General features: G+C 39.7%; 1 protein-coding gene across 1 annotated transcript in view; it reads left to right on the top strand.

Moving 5' to 3' along the window:
- LOC112912544 (putative adhesion G protein-coupled receptor E4P) overlaps positions 1–14,205 on the top strand; it is a 54,257-nt gene extending 40,052 nt beyond the window's left edge. The window contains exons 12-13 of the mRNA XM_072722145.1: positions 1,862–1,957; positions 14,119–14,205. Of these exons, the coding sequence (XP_072578246.1) occupies positions 1,862–1,957; positions 14,119–14,205 (183 nt within the window). The remainder of the gene's footprint in view (positions 1–1,861; positions 1,958–14,118) is intronic.
- The last annotated feature ends 7,902 nt before the right edge of the window (positions 14,206–22,107 follow it).

Here is a 22,107-nt window from a genome sequence, read left to right as displayed (position 1 = left end):
GGTGTTATACTATATGTTGGCAAATTGAATTTAATTTTTTAATAAATTTATTTTTTATTGGTGTTCAATTTGTCAACATACAGAATAACACTCAGTGCTCATCCCATCAAGTGCCCACCTCAGTGCCCACCACCCAGTCACCCCCCACCCCCTGCCCACCTCCCCTTCCACCACCCCTAGTTCATTTCCCAGAGTTAGGAGACTTTCATGTTCTGCCTCCCTTTCTGATATTTCCCACTTATTTTTTCTCCTTTCCCCTTTATTCCCTTTCACTATTTTTTATATTCTCCAAATGAATGAGACCATATAATGTTTGTCCTTCTCTGATTGACTTATTTCACTCAGCATAATAACCTCCAGTTCCATCCATGTCAAAGCAAATGGTGGGTATTTGTCGTTTCTAATGGCTGAGTAATATTCTATTGTATACATAAACCACATCTTCTTTATTTTTTTAATGTAAAAAAAAAGAACAAAGTCACTCTAGGGACAAAACTAACGCCTAATGATATGCTGGATGGTCAAAGCTAACATTTAGCAATTAGGGACATCTGACCGGGAATCAAACTTGAGTGCTCTGCTTTTTAGGGAATATTGTGGGGGAACAATATCTCCTAAATATCACAAATGCTCTCATACTTTGTATTTCTTTTCACTATTTGCATTGCATGTTCATGAGGTATCATTTAGAATAATAGCCATTTAGATATAGTCCTTAATGCACCATTTAAAATTATTTTCATGTTATAAACTTTAAATTAAGTTTTAAGTTTTATTACCTGAAGAGTGATGTATAAATATTGTTTGATACATAAATGTGATATACGTATATGATTCATAAATATGATTCAAAATTAATTAAAATTTCATGAATTCCCAACACTACAATAAAGACATAAAATCATAGTTAACATCATTACTATCCATCTATAATCACTTATTCAATCAATTCATGGATACCTATTTGGAATGGTGCATACAGCATACTTCTTCAAAAGAGATAGGAACTGCAATGATCATTGGTGTACAAGTATCTGTCTGAGTCCCTGTATTCAAATCTTTCAGATGTAGCTAGGAGTGGAATTGATGGATCATGTGGTATTTCTATTTGCATGTTAGAGGAACCACAGTGGTGTTCCACAATGGCAGCACCATTTTCCATTCTTACCAGCAATGTACAGAGGTTCCAAATTTTCCTCATCCTCACCAACACTAGTTATCATTTTTAAAAAAATCATATGGCCATCCTAGTAGGTATGAAGTGGTATCCCTCACAATGAATTGCCATTCAGCCATAAAAAAGGAATGAAGTTCTGATACACTCTACAGCAAGGATGAATCTTGAAAACATTACACTTAGTGAAATGAGCCAAAGTTAATGGGCAAATATTGTGTGATTCCACTTAAATGAAATACCTACAATAGCCAAATTCATAGGAACAGAATGTAGATTAGAGGTTACCAGGGGCTGGGAAGTGGAGATGGGAATGTATCGTTTAATGGTTATAGGGATGATATGAAAGTTTTAGAAATGGGTAGTACTGATGGTTGCACAATGTCATGAATATAATTAACACCACTGAATTGTATACCAAAAAAATGGTTACAATGGCAAATTTATGTTATGTATGCTCCACCACAATGAAAATCATTAAAAAAAAGAGTTAATGATATAAATGCACCTCACAAAACATTAACAGGAGGGTCACTATGGCCAATGACTAAGGTTGCAGGTCATTTGAAAAACTGGCAGGAGAGGGGAGGCATGAATTCACGCCTTCCTGAGCCTATTTTGTGGCACTCATCTCTTGTTCATAGTTTCTCTGAAATCATGCCCATTTTTGTGTGCTCACATACTCAGGTACGAGAAGAATACAGGAATTGGTTCAAGAAGATGAAGAAAAGGACAGAAACTAACAACTATGACTTGTTTGGCTCAGTCACCCACACCAGAATGGTAGGATTTCCTCTTCTCCCATTCCATGCTTTTCCCCATGTTTGACCCTTCGTGATTTCATCCATTTGAGAATCCTGATCCTTGGGAGTAGTCTTCATGAATGAATACCATCAGCCAAGGGTGGAATCTTTCTAGAATTATTTGTACAAAACTCTCCTAACATAATTCACACTACTGTGAACTTCTTTGAAGGCAAAAACATGGAACTTCTCTGTTGTTCCAAAGACCTAGAGCTAGTCTAGTTCACAAAAGCAGACATTCCAGAGCCATAAGCAACAGAAACATGAAGGGAAAAGTTTCTTGTTTAAGTAAAACTTCTTCACAAGTTCAGAATGGTTACTAACCTTGATTGACTACATTAGGGTTGATCTGTTAAGTTTTCTTAAAAGGAGAAGAGAATGGGTCTCAAGACAGCAGCAGTAGAAGGGACATAATAGAGATACTGTTTGCCTGTCCTCAATATTTTATTATGAAAAATCTCAGACATAGAAAAGTTTTAATAATTTTACAATGAACATCCATATATGCACTACCTATAGTCTATAATTAACATTTTCATACAGTGGCTTTATTTCATATCTGCCCATCTATCCATCCCCAATCACTGCATGACCCTTTCTTATTTTTTATATGATCACATTTTAATCATTCAGTTTGTAGCTTTCAGCAAGCCAAATCTGTTGCTTTTGTTCTTTGAGGGCAATCATCCAAGAACACGTAAATCAATCAGCAAAAAATTTTTTGGTCTATTATAGGTGTTCTGAATCCTAGGAGTCATCTCCGAATGAAATGAGTTAACACTAGTAAAGCATTTAGAACAATGCTGGTAGGTAGTAAGAGCCATATCAGTATTTGTTAGATAAAAGTTTAATGAATAGTGCAATCCCCACAGTGGAGATCATGGGCATTGAATACGTGTGCTCCCTTCAGTATTCCTGCTCACGGATTTATCTCAGAAGCTGGGGACACTTGGTTGCCTGAAACCCATGGTCAGAAGTTTGTTTCTTTTTTTATAATAAATTTATTTTTTATTGGTGTTCAATTTACCAACATACAGAATAACACCCAGTGCTCATCCTGTCAAGTGCCCCCTCAGTGCCCGTCACCCAGTCACCCCCACTCCCCACCCTTCTCCCCTTCCACCACCCCTAGTTCGTTTCCCAGAGTTAGGAGTCTTTATGTTCTGTCTCCCTTTCTGATATTTCCCACACATTTATTCTCCCTTCCCTTATATTCCCTTTCACTATTATTTATATTCCCCAAGTGAATGAGAACATATAATGTTTGTCCTTCTCCGATTGACTTACTTCACTCAGCATAATACCCTCCATTTCCTTTTCATGATGAACAGCTTTCTCTTTTGTCCCCGAGTCCTTCAAAGCTAAGCCAGGCATTTCTTCCTCTTTGCTACTTCGGACCTTTAGAAAGGCCGGTGGGAATTGAATGAGGAGCTTGATTGAAAGGTGTAAATCAAAAGCTCAGAATTAATGCATCATTTATGTACATAAGCTGTAACAATAATCTGAGAATGGTGTGGTTTAGTGGAAAGAGCAGAGTAGGGGAAGCGGGATAAGGAAAAAGGGAGAAATAGAGCATGCGGACCTTCTGTTGGGAGTGAGAAATGAAGGGATCTCATCAACCCCTAGAAGGTGTTGAAGGTGGACCCATTATAGTTTCAGCTCAGCAACCTTCTCTTTAGCTGACCGTGAGCAGGTGTTTTCACGTCTGTGGTCCTAGCTCCTGTCCGTTGAGGATGCTGAAACCATGTGATCACTCAACAAATATGCATGAACAGCCTGCTCTGTGCCAGTCACTGTCTACGCATTGAGAACATGATGGTAAAGAAGAGATGCTGTTCCGGCCTTAAGAGAATTCAGTCAGCGAAAAGATGGGGACTGAATAATCACCACTTAGGCAATGACTCACCCAGTTCTCATTCTGGCAGATTACTCGAAACCTCCAGCAGATAATCTTTTGATACAATAGCTTATATGGCTCCTTGATTTTAATCTGGAAAGTACCTGTTCTTTTACTTATAATTGGCATATCATTAATACATTTTCTTTCCCTTCTGTCAATTTCCCAAATGGAGATGGAAAAGACAGTGGGCTTTCCCGGGAAAAGCAGCAACTTATCTTCATGGCATAACGTAACCCACACTCCAGACTCATCATCTTGCTTTCCTGAGAGTAAAAAGGAAGAAGAGTAAAGCGACTTACTAAAATGCGTTTGGGTAACTCTTCCATTATACCATGGACATGTGAATGGAAATTATGTTTTTATTCCATAACACGGTTTGGAGAGCTTCCTTCAAGATCTTGACTCCTACTCTCCCCTATACTTGATACATATGTACCCAATTTGCTGTGAAAGCAAACTGTTTTCTTTCTCTCTCTTCCTCCCTTTCTCCCCCTCCTACGCTCCACACTCCCTCCTTCCTTCCTTCCGCCTTCCTTCAGTTTATATTGGAGCATGGCACTCTCTGCACCAATTTTCCCATTATGCCTGCCTGGTTTACATGAGTCTCATCTCTTTGGTGTATTTCCATATTCCATACTATTGTTTTCAAACTAGATGGTCTGATCATTTGAGAGAACGCCGGGTCTTTGATGCTGGAGACTCAAGAGAAAGACACAGGGCAGAGAATTTAAAGAATGAACTGCTAGTTTGAGCATATAAAGTTTGTGCTGATTTGCACAGTGTTTGAATAACTGTGGAATACTCGATACTGATATTATTGCTACTCCTAGCAACTGGTTGCTCCACTTGCTCTTCCATTTTATTCACATAATATGAAGATTTGAAGTTATCTATAAAATTTACATATCTGTGGCGTGTTATTAAGGTAATTAAAATGAATTTTTCATTATTTGAAATAATGTGGTTTTTTTTAAACATAATTTATAACAGGAACTGAATGATTTACAGTTTTTCTCTTGCAGCAAAAATATGGGTGACAATTTCTTATGTGGTCCAGACTGGATGTACTCTGTCTTCATGTTCTCGGCTCTAACTACAATCTAAATTTGTGTTCTATTATCAAAGCTTCAAGAAATGGAGTGGAGGGATCCCTGGGTGGCGCAGCCGTTTAGCGCCTGCCTTTGGCCCAGGGCGCGATCCTGGAGACCCGGGATCGAATCCCACGTCAGGCTCCCGGTGCATGGAGCCTGCTTCTCCCTCTGCCTGTGTCTCTGCCTCTCTCTCTCTCTCTCTCTCTCTCTCTGTGACTATCATAAATAAATAAAAATTTAAAAAAAAAAAAAAGAAATGGAGTGGGGTGGGAAGGAGGGAGAGACAGAGATTGTTAACCTTGCCTGTCTTACAGTGCTAAAAAGCTTAGTACCAGTTTTGGAAAATCCTCTTGTAAGTTATCATCATGGTCGGAGTGATAATACTGATGATGATAAAGTTTGGTGTGATGTCTGTGGGTGGTTCCAAACAGCACTGATGAGATTCATTCACTCACTCATTACTGAAAGAAATATTCAGTTTGTTATGTTTCCCTATTTCTCCACATACAATGTTGAGGAAGATGGAAGAACATATAATAAAATGTACCAAACTGTAAAAATCGGCATATTATTTCAACATTCTTATGGATATGGATGACTTCTTTAAAAAAGACAATCTTGAGCCCTGGGTGTTATATTATATATTGGCAAATTGAATTTAAATTTTTTTAATGTAAAAATAAATAAATAAAAATAAAAAGACAATCTTGGGGGAACAGTTTTAATTTCACAGAAAAGTTGAGAGGAAGGTATTGTGCCTCCTAACCCCACACATGCACAGCACCCCTCCCCACTATCAACATCTCCCACCAGATGGTACATTTGCTAAAATCAATGAACCTACACAGACACAGTATCATCATCCAAAGTCCATAGTGGACGTTAGGGTTCACTCCTGATGTTGTACCTTCTATGGGTTTGGACAAATCAGTAATGACATGTATCCACCACTATGGTATCATACAGAGTAGTTTCGTTGTCATAAAAATCCTCTGTGCTCCATATCTTTATCCTCCTCACAACCCCCGGCACCACTGATCCTTGTCCTGTCTCTATAGTTTCATCTTTTCAGAATGTCACAGAGTTGGAATCATACAGTGTGTAGCCTTTCAGACTGGGTCTTTTCACTCAGTCATAAGTACTTAAGGTTCCTCCATGTCTTTTCATGGTTTACTGGCTCATTCCTTTTTAGTGCTGAATAACATTCCCTTGTCTGGATGTCCCACAGTTTATTTGTCTATCACCTACTGAAGGACATCTTGGTTGCTTCCAATTTTTAGCAGTTATGAAGAAAGCTCCTATAAACATCCTTGTTTAGGTTTTCACATAGAGATAAATTTTTATGTCCACTTTTGTGACTGCACAATATTTTTCAAGGTGAAATTTTCTCAGGGTAAGACCACCTAAGACTGGGATCATCAAACTATGGCTGATGGTTCAAGTCCAGCTCATCACCTACGATTTTTAAAGACCAACCATAAGCTATAGGTGGTTTTTACATTTTTAGTTCATTGAAAAAATCAAAAAGAGAATAACATTTTGTGACATTGAGAAATAAATTCAAATTTCAGTGTACACAAAGAAAGTTTTACTGGCATGCAGCCATGCCCGTTCATGTACATATTGTCAGTGGCTCCTTTTGTCTACAACAGATTTGAATAGTCACAACAAAGACAGTTATAGCCCACAAAGATGAAAATATTTACTATCTTATTTACTTTTTTTATATGGATATAGTTGACACACACTTTATATTTTTATGAGTATAGTTGACACACCATTTTTTTGTATTTTTTATTGGAGTTTGATTTGCCAAAATATAGCATAACACCAGTGCTCATCATGTCGAGTGCCCCCCTCAGTACCTGTCACCCAGTCATCCCAACCCCCCACCCACCTCCCCTTCCACTACCCCTTGTTCATTTCCCAGAGTTAGGTGTCTCTCATGTTTTGTCATCCTCTCTAATTTTTCCCACTCATTTTCTCTCCTTTCCCCTATAATCCCTTTCACTATTTTTTATATTCCTTGTATGAATGAAGCCATATAATGATTGTTCTTCTCCAATTGACTTACTTCACTCAGCATAAGACCTTCCAGTTCCATCCATGTCAAGGCAAATGGTGGGTATTTGTAATATTCCATTGTATATATATACCACATCTTCTTTATCCATTCATCTTTCAATGGACACTGAGGTTCCTTCCAGTCTGGCTATTGTGGACATTGCTGCTATAAACATTGGGGTGCAGGTGTCTCAGTCTTTCACTGTGTCTGTATCTTTGGAGGTAAATCTCCAGTAGTGCAACTGCTGGGTCATAGGGTAGCTCTATTTTTAACTCTTTGAAGAACCTCCACACATTTTCCAGAGTGACTGTACCAGTTCACATTCCCACCAACAGTGGAAGAGGGTTCCCCTTTCTCCATATCCTCTCCAGCATTTGTTGTTTCCTGCCTAGTTAATTTTCCCCATTATCACTGATGTGAGATGGTATCTATTGTGGTTCTGAATTATATTTCCCTGACGGCAAGTGATGCAGAGCATTTTCTCATTCTCCTACGTGTGGCTGTCCAATTTTCTCAACACGATTTGTTGAAGAGACTGTCCTCTTTCCAGTGGGTAGTCTTTCCTGCTTTGTTGAAAATTAGTTGACTCTAGAGTTTAGGGTCCAGTTCTGTGTTCTCTATCTGTTCCATTGACCTATGTATCTGTTTTAGTGCCAATACCATACCGTCTTGATTATTACAGCTTTGTAATAAAGCTTGAAGTCAGGTATTGTGATGCCACCAGGTTGGGTTTTCTTTATCAACATTCCTCTGGCTATTCAGGGTCTTCTGTGGTTGCATACAAATTTTAGGATTCTTTGTTCCAGCTTTGTGAAAAATGTTGATGGTATTTTGATAGGGATTACATTGAATGTGTAAATTGCTCTGGGTAGTATAGACATTTTAACAATGTTTATTCTTCCAATCCATGAGTATGGAATGTGTTTCCATTTCTTTTTTTTAATAAATTAAATTTTTATTGGTGTTCAATTTGCCAACATACAGAATAACACCCAGTGCTCATCCCGTCAAGTGTCCCCCTCAGTGCCCGTCACCCACTCACCCCCACCCCCCGCCCTCCTCCCCTTCCACCACCCCTAGTTCGTTTCCCAGAGTTAGGTTTCCATTTCTACACATCTTCCTCAATTTCTTTCATAAGTGTTCCATAGTTTTTAGAGTACAGATTCTTTACCTCTTTGGTTAGGTTTATTTCTAGATATCTTTTGGGTTTTGGTGCAACTGTAGATGGGATTGATTCCTTAATTTCTTTCTTTCTTCTGTCTCACTGTTAGTGTGTAGAAATGCAGCTGATTTCTGTGCATTGATTTTATATCCTGCCACGTTGCTGAAGTCCTGTATGAGTTCTAGCAACTGGAGGGGCAAAGTCTTTTGGGTTTTCCACATACAGTATCATGTCATCTGCAAAGAGTGAGAGTTTAGCTTCTTTGCCAACTTGGATGCCTTTTATTTCTTTTTGTTGTCTGATTGCTAAGGTTAGGACTTCTAGGACTATGTTGAACAACAGTGGTGAGAGTGGGCATCCTTATCATGTTCCTGACCTTAGGGGAAAAGCTCTCAGTTTTTCCCCGTTGAGAATGATATTCACTGTGGGCTTTTCATAGATGGCTTTTGTGATATTGAAGTATGTTCCCTCAATATCCCTACACTTTGGAGAGGTTTTTTTAAGATTTAATTTATTTATTCATGAGAGACACAGAGAGAGAGGTAGAGACATAGGCAGAGGGAGAAGCAGGCTCCCTGCAGGGAGCTGACGTGGGACTTGATCCCAGGATCTCGGAATCGTGACCTGAGCCAAAGGCAGATGCTCAACCTCTGAGCCACCCAGGCATCCCTGTTCTTTTGATTTCTATTTCATTGACTTCTGCTCTAATCTTTATTATCTCCCTTCAGCTGAATTTAGGTTTTATTTGCTGTTCTTTCTACAGCTCCTTTCAGTATAACATTAGGTTGTTTTGAGCTATTTTTATGTCCATTTTTATTTCATTTTTGATCCTTTGTTCTCCAGAATGTGTTAACTCCCAAAAAACAAATAATATGCAGAAGACATGAACAGACATTTCTCCAAAGATATCCAGATGCCCAACAAACACATGAAATGATGCTCATCACCACTCATCATCAGGAAAATAAAAATCAAAACCCAGTGCTCATCCCATCAAGAGACCCTGCCCTCAGTGCCCGTTACCCAGCCACCCCATCCCCCTGCCCACCTCCCCTTCCACTATCCCTTGTTCACTTCCCAAAGTTAGGAGCCTCTCACATTCCACCACCCTCTCTGATTTTTCCCATTCATTTTCTCTCCTTTCCCCTATAATCCCTTTCACTATTTTCTATATTCCCCATATGAGTGAAACCATACAATGTTTGTCCCTCTCCCATTGACTTACTTCACTCAGCATAATACTCTCCAGTTTCATCCACATCAAAGCAAATGGTGGGTATTCATTGTTTCTAATGGCTGAGTAATATTACATTGGGTGTTATACTATATGTTGGCAAATCGAACTCCAATAAAAAAAACATACAAAAAATCAAAACCACATGATAGTACTTCACACCAGTCAGAATGGCTAAAACCAAAACACAAGATATAACAAGTGTTAGTGAGGACATGGAGAAATAGGAACCCTCCTACACCTTTGGTGGGAATTCAAACTGGTGCAGCCAATCTGGAAAACAATATGGAATTTCCTCAAAGTTTAAAATAGAGCTACCCTATGATCCAGTAATCACACTACTGAAAATATAGAAACATTAATTCAAAGAGAGATATGCATCCCTATGTTTATAACAGTATTATTTACAATAGCCAAATTATGGAAGCACCCCAAGTGTCCACTGATAGGTGAATGGATAAAGAAGATGTGGTGTATATATACAATGGAATATTATTCATTCATAAAAAATAATGAAATCGGGATCCCTGGGTGGCGCAGCGGTTTGGCGCCTGCCTTTGGCCCAGGGCGCAATCCTGGGGACCCAGGATCAAATCCCACGTCGGGCTCCCAGTGCATGGAGCCTGCTTCTCCCTCTGCCTGTGTCTCTGCATCTCTCTCTCTCTCTCTGTGACTATCATAAATAAATAAAAATTTAAAAAAATAAAAATAAAAAAATAAAACTGTATAATTCTTTTAAAAAAAATAATGAAATCTTGCCATTCGCAACAACATGGATAGAGTATAGAGAGTATTATGCTAAGCAAAATAAGTCCGATAAAGACAAAAGCCATATGATTTCACTTATGTGGAATTTAAGAAACCAAATAAAGGAGCAAAGCGGGAGGAAAAAGAGAGGATGGCAAACCAAGAAACAGACTCTTAACTATAGAGAACAACCAGATGGGGGAAGGGGGGGTGAAATAAGTCAAGGAGATTAAGAGTACATTTATCATGATGAGCACTGAGTAAAGTATAGAACTGTCGAATCAGTGTATTGTACACCTGAAACTGATAGAATACTGTGTGTTGACTGTACTGGAAATAAAATACTTATTTTAAAACAAGTGTTTTGTTTAACTTACACACATTTGTGAACTTTTCGGTTTTTCTCCCGTTATTGATTTCTAGTTTTATACCATTATGATTGGAAAAGACACCCTGGGTGATTTCAATACTTTTGAGTTTGCTGAGACTTGCTTTGCAGTCTAGCATATGATCTGTCCTGAAGAATGTTTCATGTGCTCTTGAGAAGAATGTGTATTCTTCTGTTGGATGGCATGTGCTCAGTATACATCTCTTATATGGTTCCCTGTAATACTCCTGTCCTTTATCCTTTATACTGGAGTTAAATGGTTAACACACTACCATATTAGAGTATTAGAGTATTTTGACATCCTCACCCTTATCAGGGTTTATATATTTTCACATTTTTGTGTTACCAATTAGTGTCCTTTTAGTTCCCCTTGAAGAATTCCTTTCAGCGCTTCTTGTAAGGCAGGTTTCGTGGTGATGAATTTCATCAGTTTTTATTTGTCTGGGAGAGTCTTTATCACCACTTCATTTCTGAAGGATAATTTTGGCAGGTATAGTATTCCTGGTTGGCATTTTCTCTTTCTTTTTGCACTTTGAATATACTGTCCCACTATCTCCTGGTCTTGTAAGGTTTCTGCTGAGAAATCCCTTGGGGGTATTAATCTTCTTTTCTCTTGCTGCGACTAAGATTCTCTCTTTATCTTTGATTTTTGACAGTCTTATAATGACATGTCTTGGAGAAGGTCTTTGGAGGTTTAGACTGTTTGGTGATGTATGCCTTTCATGAGCTTGGGGAACCAATCCCTCCCTAGATTTGGGAAAATCTTCTTTCTTTCCTGTTTCTTTAAATAAGTGTTTTCTTTCTTTGTCTCTCTTCTCTTTCTGGGGCTCCAGTAATTCACAAATTGGTTCTTTTGATGGTATCCAATAAATCATGTTGGCTTTCTTCACTCTTTTTCACTCCTTTCTCTTTGTTCTACTTTGACTGGATAATTTCAAAGTTCCTGTCATGTGTCTTATAGATTCTTTCTTCTGCTTGGACCATTCTGCTGTTGATAATCTTTAACACATTTTTCATCCTATTCATTGAATTCTTAAGCTCCAGAATATCTATTTAGTTCTTTTTTATGATTCCCCCTTTTTAAAAAGATTTTATTTATTTATTTGAGAGAGAGATCACAAGCAGGAGGGAGGGGCAGAGGGAGAAGCAGACTCCCTACTGAGTGGGGAGCCCAGTGTGGGACTCAATCCAAGGACCCTGGTATCATGACCTGAGTTGAAGGCAGTCACATAACCAACTGAGCCACCCAGGTGCCCTCTTTTTATGATTCCTATCTCTTTGTAAAACTTGGGTTGACATTGTTTTTCTGATTTCACCAAATTGTCTTTCTGTTTTCTTATATCTCATTGATACTATCTTGAGTTGCTATTTTGAATTCTTTTTCAAGTAAATACTAGATCTATTTTTGTGTTTGGTTACTGGAATATTATTAATATTATTCTTATGCTTTGGTGGAGTCATGTTTCCTTGTTTTCGTGTTCTTTGAAGTTTTCCCTTGCTATCTTTGCATGTGAAGTATGGTTCCTGTTCTAATTTTTACTAAGTGCCTTCAGGGAGAAATACCTTCTTCTGTCAACCCAGCTAGAGATTCTGAGGCTTTCTTTCTCAGATCTGTGGTTATACCAGCTCCATGCTTCTTGTTCCTTCTTGTGGCAGAATTATTACATTTGTGTGCCTTCTCTCTATCATGCAAGATACTAGATCAAGTGTTTGGGTAAAGGCTCTCTCATACATGGGTGATTGTCTAAGTCAGTGTTTTCTAAGGGCTCCTCAATTATGGCTAAAAGAAGCTGCACTAGGTTCAAGAAACACGGCAGGACCCTCAGCTGGGGCCACAGTATGTCTGCCGTTACCCGATGCAAAGGTGGGTAAGAGTCCTCCCAGGTCTCCTGACATAGTGCTGGAACCCACAACTCCTACAAGGTACTTTTGTTCATGAATGGATGCTGGATTTGTGTTGGTGGTGGGGGGAGGGGTACAGGGAGGGCAGAAAAAGCAAGGGTGTCTTATGCTGCCATGATGCTGACATGTGGCCATATATTTCTTAAAATACTCTTTCTGCCCCTTTCTTCCTCTGAGACTCCAGTGATTAGTAGATTGTTTCTCTTTTTTTTTTTTTTTGTTTCTCTTTTTTATATAGATTTTTATTTATTTATTCATGAGAGACACGGAGAGAGAAAGGCAGAGACATAGGCAGAGGGAGAAGCAGGCTCCGTGCAGGGAGCCTGATGTGAGACTCAATCCTGGGACTGTGGGATCATGCCCTGAGCTGAAGGCAGACGCTCCACCACTGAGCCACCCAGGTGTCCCAATTGTTTCTTTTTTTAATGGTGTCCATTAAGTCCTGAAGGCTTCCTGAATTATACATCCTTTTTTCCTCTTACTCCTCTGATTGAATATTTCGAGTGATCCGACATCAAGTTCAGTGATTCTGCTTTATGCAGTCTGCTGTTGACAATCACTAAAATTCTTTGGTCACTGTTTCTCCAGATCCAAAATTTCTGTTTGGCTCTTTATGGTTTCTCTTTGTTGAGCCTTGTACTGTTTTCCTGATTTCATTCAATTGTGCTTTCTTCTAGCTCTCTGAGTATCTTTAAAACAATTACTGTGAATTCTTTAAAGGGAATCTCAGGTATCTCCACTTTTGGGGGGTCAGTTATTAGAAATTTACTGTGTTCCTTTGCGGGGGCCATGTTTCCCTGATTCTTTTTGAATAATCAAAGGCTCCCTGGAGCCTTGTATAGGTGTCTGCACATTTGAAGGAACGATAACCTCTTCTAGACTTGATAGACCAACTTCAATAAGGGAAGACTTTCAAGTACAGGGGTGTGTGTTGGCTCTGGATCAGGATCTCGGAACACAGGGGCAGGCACATGATGTCTCATCAGCTCAGGCTGCTGGGATCCATAGCATCAATAACCGTGTGGTCCTTGGCAAGTACTGCAGGGGGTTCAAGGTGACTCTAAGGGCTGTTGGGGACCTCAGTTAGGGCCCAGGGCAAGGAGTAGTTGTGGGGCAGAGCCACTGGCATGTATGCACTCAACTGCGAGATCTAGTTGCAGGGGTCTGTGTAATACCCAGGGGTGGTTGAAGACACACATGAAGTGGTGGAGGGCTGAGCCAGCTGCAGGTGCACCAGTATCTGTGGGGGTTCTGGCTGTCAGCCTACACTCTTGAGGCTGTAGGGCCTTTCCATGGGTAGATACATGGCACTGGAGGTGTAAAAACAAAGTGGGGTTGGGGGCATGTGCATAAATAGATGGAAGGACTAGTTGCAAATAAGCATAAGGATATAGATAGCGACAACAGACAGAGACAAAGGTGAGCTTAGCTAAGGGGGTCCTGGCTGTCTACGTGCTTTCCTGCAACATCCTTACTGGTACATAGCAGTAAATTCAGGTGGTATTAGTCAACCTGGGGGTAAACAGTTGTACAGCTTGAGGCACAAGTTGCAGGTGAGCCCAGTGGTGCAAGTTAATGACTAGAGATAGGACTGAACTGGGGCCACAAGCAGCTGTGGGGGTCTGGCTATTGGCGCACTTCTGTGACTACAGGATATCACCATGGGCATGCAAATGGCAGTAGAGGCCTGTGACAAGAGTCAAGCCAGCAGCATTCAAATGCACCGCTGGAGGAGCTAGCCCCAAGCACTTGCATGGAAAAGGTTCAGCTGCAGGTATCAGCCAGGTGTCACATACACAGGCAGCTTCAGAGGCCTGAGTTGTCTGCCAACATGCATCCCATCTTCCAGCAGGTACATAGAGGAGAATATGGGAGGTATTCTTTTTTTTTAATAAATTAATTTTTATTGGTGTTCAATTTACCAACATACAGAATAACACCCAGTGCTCATCCCGTCAAATGTCCCCCTCAGTGCCCATCACCCACTCACCCCCACCCCCCGCCCTCCTCCCCTTCCACCACCCCTAGTTCGTTTCCCAGAGTTAGGAGTCCTTATGTTCTGTCTCCCTTCCTGATATTTCCCACACATTTCTTCTCCCTTCCCTTATATCCTTTTCACTATTATTTATATTCCCCAAATGAATGAGAACATACACTGTTCGATTGACTTATGAAGGTGTATGAAGAACATACACCTTCTCCTATTGACTTACTTCACTCAGCATAATACCCTCCAGTTCCATCCATGTTGAAGCAAATGGTGGGTATTTGTGGTTTCTAATTGCTGAGTAATATTCCATTGTATACATAGACCACATCTTCTTTATCCATTCATCTTTCGATGGACACCGAGGCTCCTTCCACAGTTTAGCTATTGTGGACATTGCTGCTAGAAACATCGGGGTGCAGGTGTCCCGGCGTTTCATTGCATCTGAGTCTTTGGGGTAAATCCCCAACAGTGCAACTGCTGGGTCGTAGGGCAGGTCTATTTTTAACTCTTTGAGGAACCTCCACACAGTTTTCCAGAGTGGCTGCACCAGTTCACATTCCCACCAACAGTGTAAGAGGGTTCCCTTTTCTCCGCATCCTCTCCAACATTTGTTGTTTCCTGCCTTGTTAATTTTCCCCTTTCTCACTGTGTGAGGTGGTATCTCATTGTGGTTTTAATTTGTATTTCCCTGATGGCAAGTGATGTGGAGCATTTTCTCATGTGCATGTTGGCCATGTCCATGTCTTCCTCTGTGAGATTTCTCTTCATGTCTTTTGCCCATTTCATGATTGGATTGTTTGTTTCTTTGGTGTTGAGTTTAATAAGTTCTTTATAGATTTTGGAAACTAGCCCTTTATCTGATATGTCATTTGCAAATAAATATCTTCTCCCATTCTGTAGGTTGTCTTTTAGTTTTGTTGACTGTATCCTTTGCTGTGCAAAAGCTTCTTATCTTGATGAAGTCCCAATAGTTCATTTTTGCTTTTGTTTCTTTTGCCTTTGTGGATGTATCTTGCAAGAAATTACTGTGGCCAAGTTCAAAAAGGGTGTTGCCTGTGTTCTCCTCTAGGATTTTGATGGAATCTTGTCTCACATTTAGATCTTTCATCCATTTTGAGTTTATCTTTGTGTATGGTGAAAGAGAGTGGTCCAGTTTCATTCTTCTGCATGTGGATGTCCAATTTTCCCAGCACCATTTATTGAAGAGACTGTCTTTCTTCCAATGGAGAGTCTTTCCTCCTTTATCGAATATTAGTTGACCATAAAGTTCAGGGTCCACTTCTGGGTTCTCTATTCTGTTCCATTGATCTATGTGTCTGTTTTTGTGCCAGTACCACACTGTCTTGATGACCACAGCTTTGTAGTACAACCTGAAATATGGCATTGTGATGCCCCCGGATATGGTTTTCTTTTTTAAAATTCCCCTGGATATTCGGGGTCTTTTCTGATTCCACACAAATCTTAAAATAATTTGTTCTAACTCTCTGAAGAGAGTCCATGGTATTTTGATAGGGATTGCATTAAACGTGTAAATTGCCCTGGGTAACATGGACATTTTCACAATGTTAATTCTGCCAATCCATGAGCATGGAATATTTTTCCATTTCTTTGTGTCTTCCTCAATTTCTTTCAGAAGTGTTCTATAGTTTTTAGGGTATAGATCCTTTACCTCTTTGGTTAGGTTTATTCCTAGGTATCTTATGCTTTTGGGTGCAATTGTAAATGGGATTGACTCCCTAATTTCTCTTTCTTCAGTCTCATTGTTAGTGTATAGAAATGCCATTGATTTCTGGGCATTGATTTTGTATCCTGCCACGCTACCAAATTGCTGTATGAGTTCTAGCAATCTTGGGGTGGAGGCTTTTGGGTTTTCTATGTAGAGTATCATGTCATCGGCAAAGAGGGAGAGTTTGACTTCTTCTTTGCCAATTTGAATGCCTTTAATGTCTTTTTGTTGTCTGATTGCTGAGGCGAGGACTTCCAGTACTATGTTGAATAGCAGTGGTGAGAGTGGACATCCCTGTCTTGTTCCTGATCTTAGGGGAAAGGCTCCCAGTGCTTCCCCATTGAGAATGATATTTGCTGTGGGCTTTTCGTAGATGGCTTTTAAGATGTCAAGGAAAGTTCCCTCTATCCCAACACTCTGAAGGGTTTTGATCAGGAATGGATGCTGTATTTTGTCAAATGCTTTCTCTGCATCTAATGAGAGGATCATATGGTTCTTGGTTTTTCTCTTGCTGATATGATGAATCACATTGATTGTTTTACGAGTGTTGAACCAGCCTTGTGTCCCGGAGATAAATCCTACTTGGTCATGGTGAATAATTTTCTTAATGTGTTGTTGGATCCTATTGGCTAGTATCTTGTTGAGAATTTTTGCATCCATGTTCATCAGGGATATTGGTCTGTAATTCTCCTTTTTGGTGGGGTCTTTGTCTGGTTTCAGAATTAAGGTGATGCTGGCCTCATAGAACGAATTTGAAAGTACTCCAAATTCCAAATTTGGAAGTACTCTTTCTATCTTTCCAAACAGCTTTAGTAGAATAGGTATGATTTCTTCTTTAAACGTTTGATAGAATTCCCCTGGGAAGCCATCTGGCCCTGGACTCTTGTGTCTTGGGAGGTTTTTGATGACTGATTCAATTTCCTCCCTGGTTATTGGCCTGTTCATGTTTTCTATTGCTTCCTGCTCCAGTTTTGGTAGTTTGTGGCTTTCCAGGAATGCATCCATTTCTTCTAGATTGCCTAATTTATTGACGTATAGCTGTTCATAATATGTTTTTAAGATCGTTTGTATTTCCTTGGTGTTGGTAGTGATCTCTCCTTTCTCATTCATGATTTTATTAATTTGAGTCTTCTCTCTCTTCTTTTTGATAAGGTTGGCTAATGGTTTATCTATCTTATTAATTCTTTCAAAGAACCAACTCCTGGTTCTGTTGATCTGTTCCACAGTTCTTTTGGTCTTGATTTCATTTAGTTCTGCTCGAATTTTAATTAACTCTCTTCTTCTGCTGGGGGTGGGGTCCATTTGCTGCTTTTTCTCTAGCTCCTTTATGTGTAAGGTGAGCTTTTGAATTTGAGTTCTTTCCAGTTTTTGAATGGATGCTTGTATTGCAATGTATTTCCCCCTCAGGACTGCTTTTGCTGCATCCCAAAGATTTTGAATGATTGTATCTTCATTCTCATTAGTTTCCATGAATCTTTTCAATTCTTCCTTAATTTCCTGGTTGACCTTTTCATCTTTTAGCAGGTTGGTCCTTAACCTCCACGTGTTTGTGGTCCTTCCAAACTTCTTGTTGTGATTAAGTTCTAATTTCAAGGCATTATGGTCTGAGAATATACAGGGGACTATCCCGATCTTTTGGTATCGGTTCAGACCCAATTTGTGACCCAGTATAAACCACATCTTCTTTATCCATTCATCTTTCGATGGACACCGAGGCTCCTTCCACAGTTTGGCTATTGTGGACATTGCTGCTATAAACATCGGGGCGCAGATGTCCCGGCGTTTCATTGCATCTGAATCTTTGGGGTAAATCTCCAACAGTGCAACTGCTGGGTCGTAGGGCAGGTCTATTTTTAACTCTTTGAGGAACCTCCACACAGTTTTCCAGAGTGGCTGCACCAGTTCACATTCCCACCAACAGTGTAAGAGGGTTCCCCTTTCTCCGCATCCTCTCCAACACTTGTTGTTTCCTGCCTTGTTAATTTTCTATGGGAGGTATTCTGATGGCATCCAAGAATGTGAATATCTTTGGGTTTTCAGATACCATGCTAGCCATTTGTCTCTTCAGAGGGGAGAGGTGCTGGGGTCCTCTGCACAGCAGTTCACTTGGAACCAGTGTGGCTCTTGCTGTGTGACTGTTACTGATCCTCTGTTCTTTTTTTCTAGCCTTCTCTATACATCTAAGGTTTGCTATGTCTAACTGAAGTGAAACAGAAATAGGACCCTTGTGTGGTACCCCAAAAGCCCAGAGAAACTGGTTGCTCACACGGCTCTCCCTTTTCCAGTGAGGGAAATTCTTTCTAGGTAGCTCCCCAGTGGCACTGAGCAGTGCCCGACTGGAAGACAGGATGATGCAAGCAAAATTAAGATGTCTTTCCTTCCCTTTTTGTGCACTTATTCTCAAGGGGTTTTCCCCATAGTGTTGCTGACGTTTCTTACGTGGACATATGAGCTCTCTCGTAGCTGCTTTTGTTTATGGATAGGTGTCTGACTATTGATCTTTGTGGGGGAACCAAGGGGGTCTCTATTTTACTATCTTGGTGTTGCTACTTCAAGGGTCTTAAGAATGCTAAATGAGGGGCGCCTGAATGGCTCAGTGGTTGAGCATCTGCCTTTGACTCAGGTTGTGGTCCCAAGGTCCTGGGATTGAGTCCTGGATTGGGCTCCCCACAGGAAGCCTGCTTCTCCCTCTGCTTGTGTCTCTGCCTCTCCCTGTGTGTCTCTCATGAATAAATAAAGAGAAGGGCAGCCTGGGTGGCTCAGTGGTTTAGCGCCTGCCTTTGGCCCAGGGCATGATCCCGGAGTCCTAGGATCGAGTTCCACGTCGGGTTCCCTGCATGGAGCCTACTTCTCCCTCTGCCTGTGTCTCTGCCTGTGTGTGTGTGTGTGCATGTGTGTGTGTGTGTGTGATAAATAAATAAATAAAATCTTTAAATAAATAAATATCTTTTTAGAAAAAAGAATGCTGAGTCAAAGGAAACCACAGATAGGAAAAGAAATCAGAAAGATGTGAACAAGTAAGGAGTACCAATTAAACACAGAAATTATTAAAACACACATACCAAATGAAAATTGTGGAGTTGTAAGTACAAAAGCCAAACTGATGAAAATTCACGAGATGGGTTTGACAGCACGTTTGAGCAGGCAGGAAAAAGGACCTGTGAACTTGAAATTAGAACAATTGGAAATTATCTCATCTGAGGAGCAAAAAGAAAAAGCCATGCACAGAGGGAAATGTAATGCTATAAATGCTTATATTCAGGAAGAGGACAGATCTCAAATCAGTACAATGATCTCCCATTTTATGATACTGGATAAAGAGCAAACTGAAACCAAAGTTAGACATGGGAAACAGATAACAAAGATTAGATTCAAGGTAGATGAGAGAGAATGGTAAACAATACAGAGAATCAGTGGAGGTAAAAGTCAGTTCTTGGAAAAGATCGACAAAAAAACAAAAATTTAAGACTTTATTTTTTCATAAGAGACACAGAGAGAAAGAAGCAGAAGGAGATGCAGGCTCCTGTGAAGATCCTGATGTGGGACTCAATCCCAAGACCCGGAGATCATGACCTGAGCCAAAGGCAAATGCTCAACCACTGAGCCACCCAGGCATCCCAAAATCAATAAAATTGACAATCCTTTAGCTAAATCTACTAAGAAAATAAAAGATCAGATGCAAATAACAAAAATCATAAATGAAAATGGGGACATTATTACCAACCTTACAAGAAACACAAAGGATTATTAGAGAATATTCTGACCAAATAAATGCCTACAAAGCACACAATCTACATGAGATGGGAAAATTTCAAGAAAGAGTTTCAAAACTGCCTCCAGAAGAAAAGTAGAAAATTTGAACACATCTACTTAAAAGTAAAGGGGTTAAATCAGTAATCAAAAATCTCCCAACAATGCAAAGTCCAGCACAAGGTATATCTTTGGCAAATTTTTTAAAAGATTTTATTTATTTATTCATGAGAGAGAGAGAGAGAGAGAGAGAGGCAGAGACACAGGCAGAGGGAGAAGCAGGCTCCATGGAGCCTGATGTGGGACTCAATCCTGGGACTCCAGGATCATGCCCTGGGCCAAAGACAGGCACTAAACTGCTGAGCCACCCAGGGATCCCCTGTCATTGACAAATTAAAGAAGATTTAACATCAAGACTTCTCAAACTTTTCCAAAATATGGCAGGAGGAAAATGTCTCTTAAATCATTCTATGAGGCCAATATCCAATATCAAAGCCAGAAAAGAACTACAGTAAACTACAGACCACTATCTCTTATGAATATATACATATGAAAAATCATCAAAATAGTGGCAAACAAAATCCAATAGCACATTATAAAGAAAACAAGTACTACGAACAGTCTTCTGCCAATATTTTTTAAATTTATTTTGAGACAGTGTGTTTGTGCGAGTGGGAGAGGGGCAAAGGTAGAGGAGAGAGTCCCAAACAGACTCCACACTGAGCATGGAGCCTGACAAAGGGCTCGATCCCACAACCCCAAGATCATGACCTGACCCAAAATCAAGAGTCAGACGTCCAACCTACCAAGCCACCCAGGCACCTCTCTGCCCATCCATTTTATACACAACTTAGGTGAAATTTGCTGTTGTAAAGCACAAACTATAAATATTCACTAAAGAAAAATTAGAGCCCTGAATAGTCCTTTATCAATTAGAAAATTGAATGCGTAGTCAAAACTTTCCAAAAAAAGAAAGAAAATCCCAGTCTCAATTGGTTTTACTGTTGAACTCTACCTTGATGTACATATGCATTATAACATTCCAACAATCAAGCTCATGATCATATTTATCACCTACCTAGTTACCATTTTTTTTCTTGGTGTGAACTCTTAATTTGTACTTTTAGCAAATTTCAAGTATACGATTCTCTTAACTATATTCACCATGTTGTCCATTAGATTCCCATGACTTATTCATCTTACATAACTGAAAACATATACATTTTGACAAGCATGTCCCCATTCCCTCCTCCTTACAGCTCCTGACAATCACCATCTAATCTCTGCTTCTATGAGTTTGACATTTTTTATTCCAGATATAAATGAGATAATGCAGTATTGATCTTTCTGTGTCTGGCTTATTTCACTTATCATAATGTCCTCCAGGTTCATCCATGCTGCCGTAAGTGGCAGGGTTTCCTTATTTTAAAAGCTGAATAACATTGTACATATATGCCACATTTTCTTTATCCTTTTATTTATTGATGGACATTAAGTTTTTGTCCTTATCTTTGGTATTGTGAAGAATGATGCAATGAGTGCAGTACAGATATCTCTTCATGATAGTAGTATCATTTCCTTGGGATCATATGGTAGTTCTATTTTTAATTTTTTAAAGATTTATTTAATTTTTTTAAGATTTAAAAATGTTAGGTAGGCAGAGGGAGAGGATCTTAAGCAGACTCCCTCTAAGCACAGAGCTCGACACAGGGCTCAATCTTAGGACCTTGAGATCATGATCTGAGCCAAAACCAAGGGTTGGACACTTAACCAACTAACCCACTCTGGCACCCCTTATTTCTAATTTTTTGACGAATCTCCATGCTGTTGTCTATAATGGCTACACTATCTTATACTTCCATTAACAATGTATAAGTATTCCTTTTCCTGCACATTTTTTCCAGTATCTTTTATCTTTTGACTTTTTGATGAGTCATTCTAGCAGATGTGAGAGGATATGTCATTGTGGGTTTTTACATTTTAATTCAATTACCCAACATATAGTACATAATTAGTTTCATTGTGTTTTTGATTTGCATTGAGTCGCTGACCTGATGATCAGCAACGTCAAACATCTTTTCATATCTCTGTTGGCCATTTGTACATCTTCTTTAGAGCACTATGTTCAGATCCTTTGCTCATTTTTAAAAATTGGTTTAGAGTTTTTTGAGATGT

The sequence above is a fragment of the Vulpes vulpes genome, chromosome 9 (genome assembly GCF_048418805.1).
Source record: "Vulpes vulpes isolate BD-2025 chromosome 9, VulVul3, whole genome shotgun sequence".
NCBI classification, from domain to species: Eukaryota; Metazoa; Chordata; class Mammalia; order Carnivora; family Canidae; genus Vulpes; species Vulpes vulpes.
This window is presented reverse-complemented; position numbering and strand designations above follow the sequence as displayed.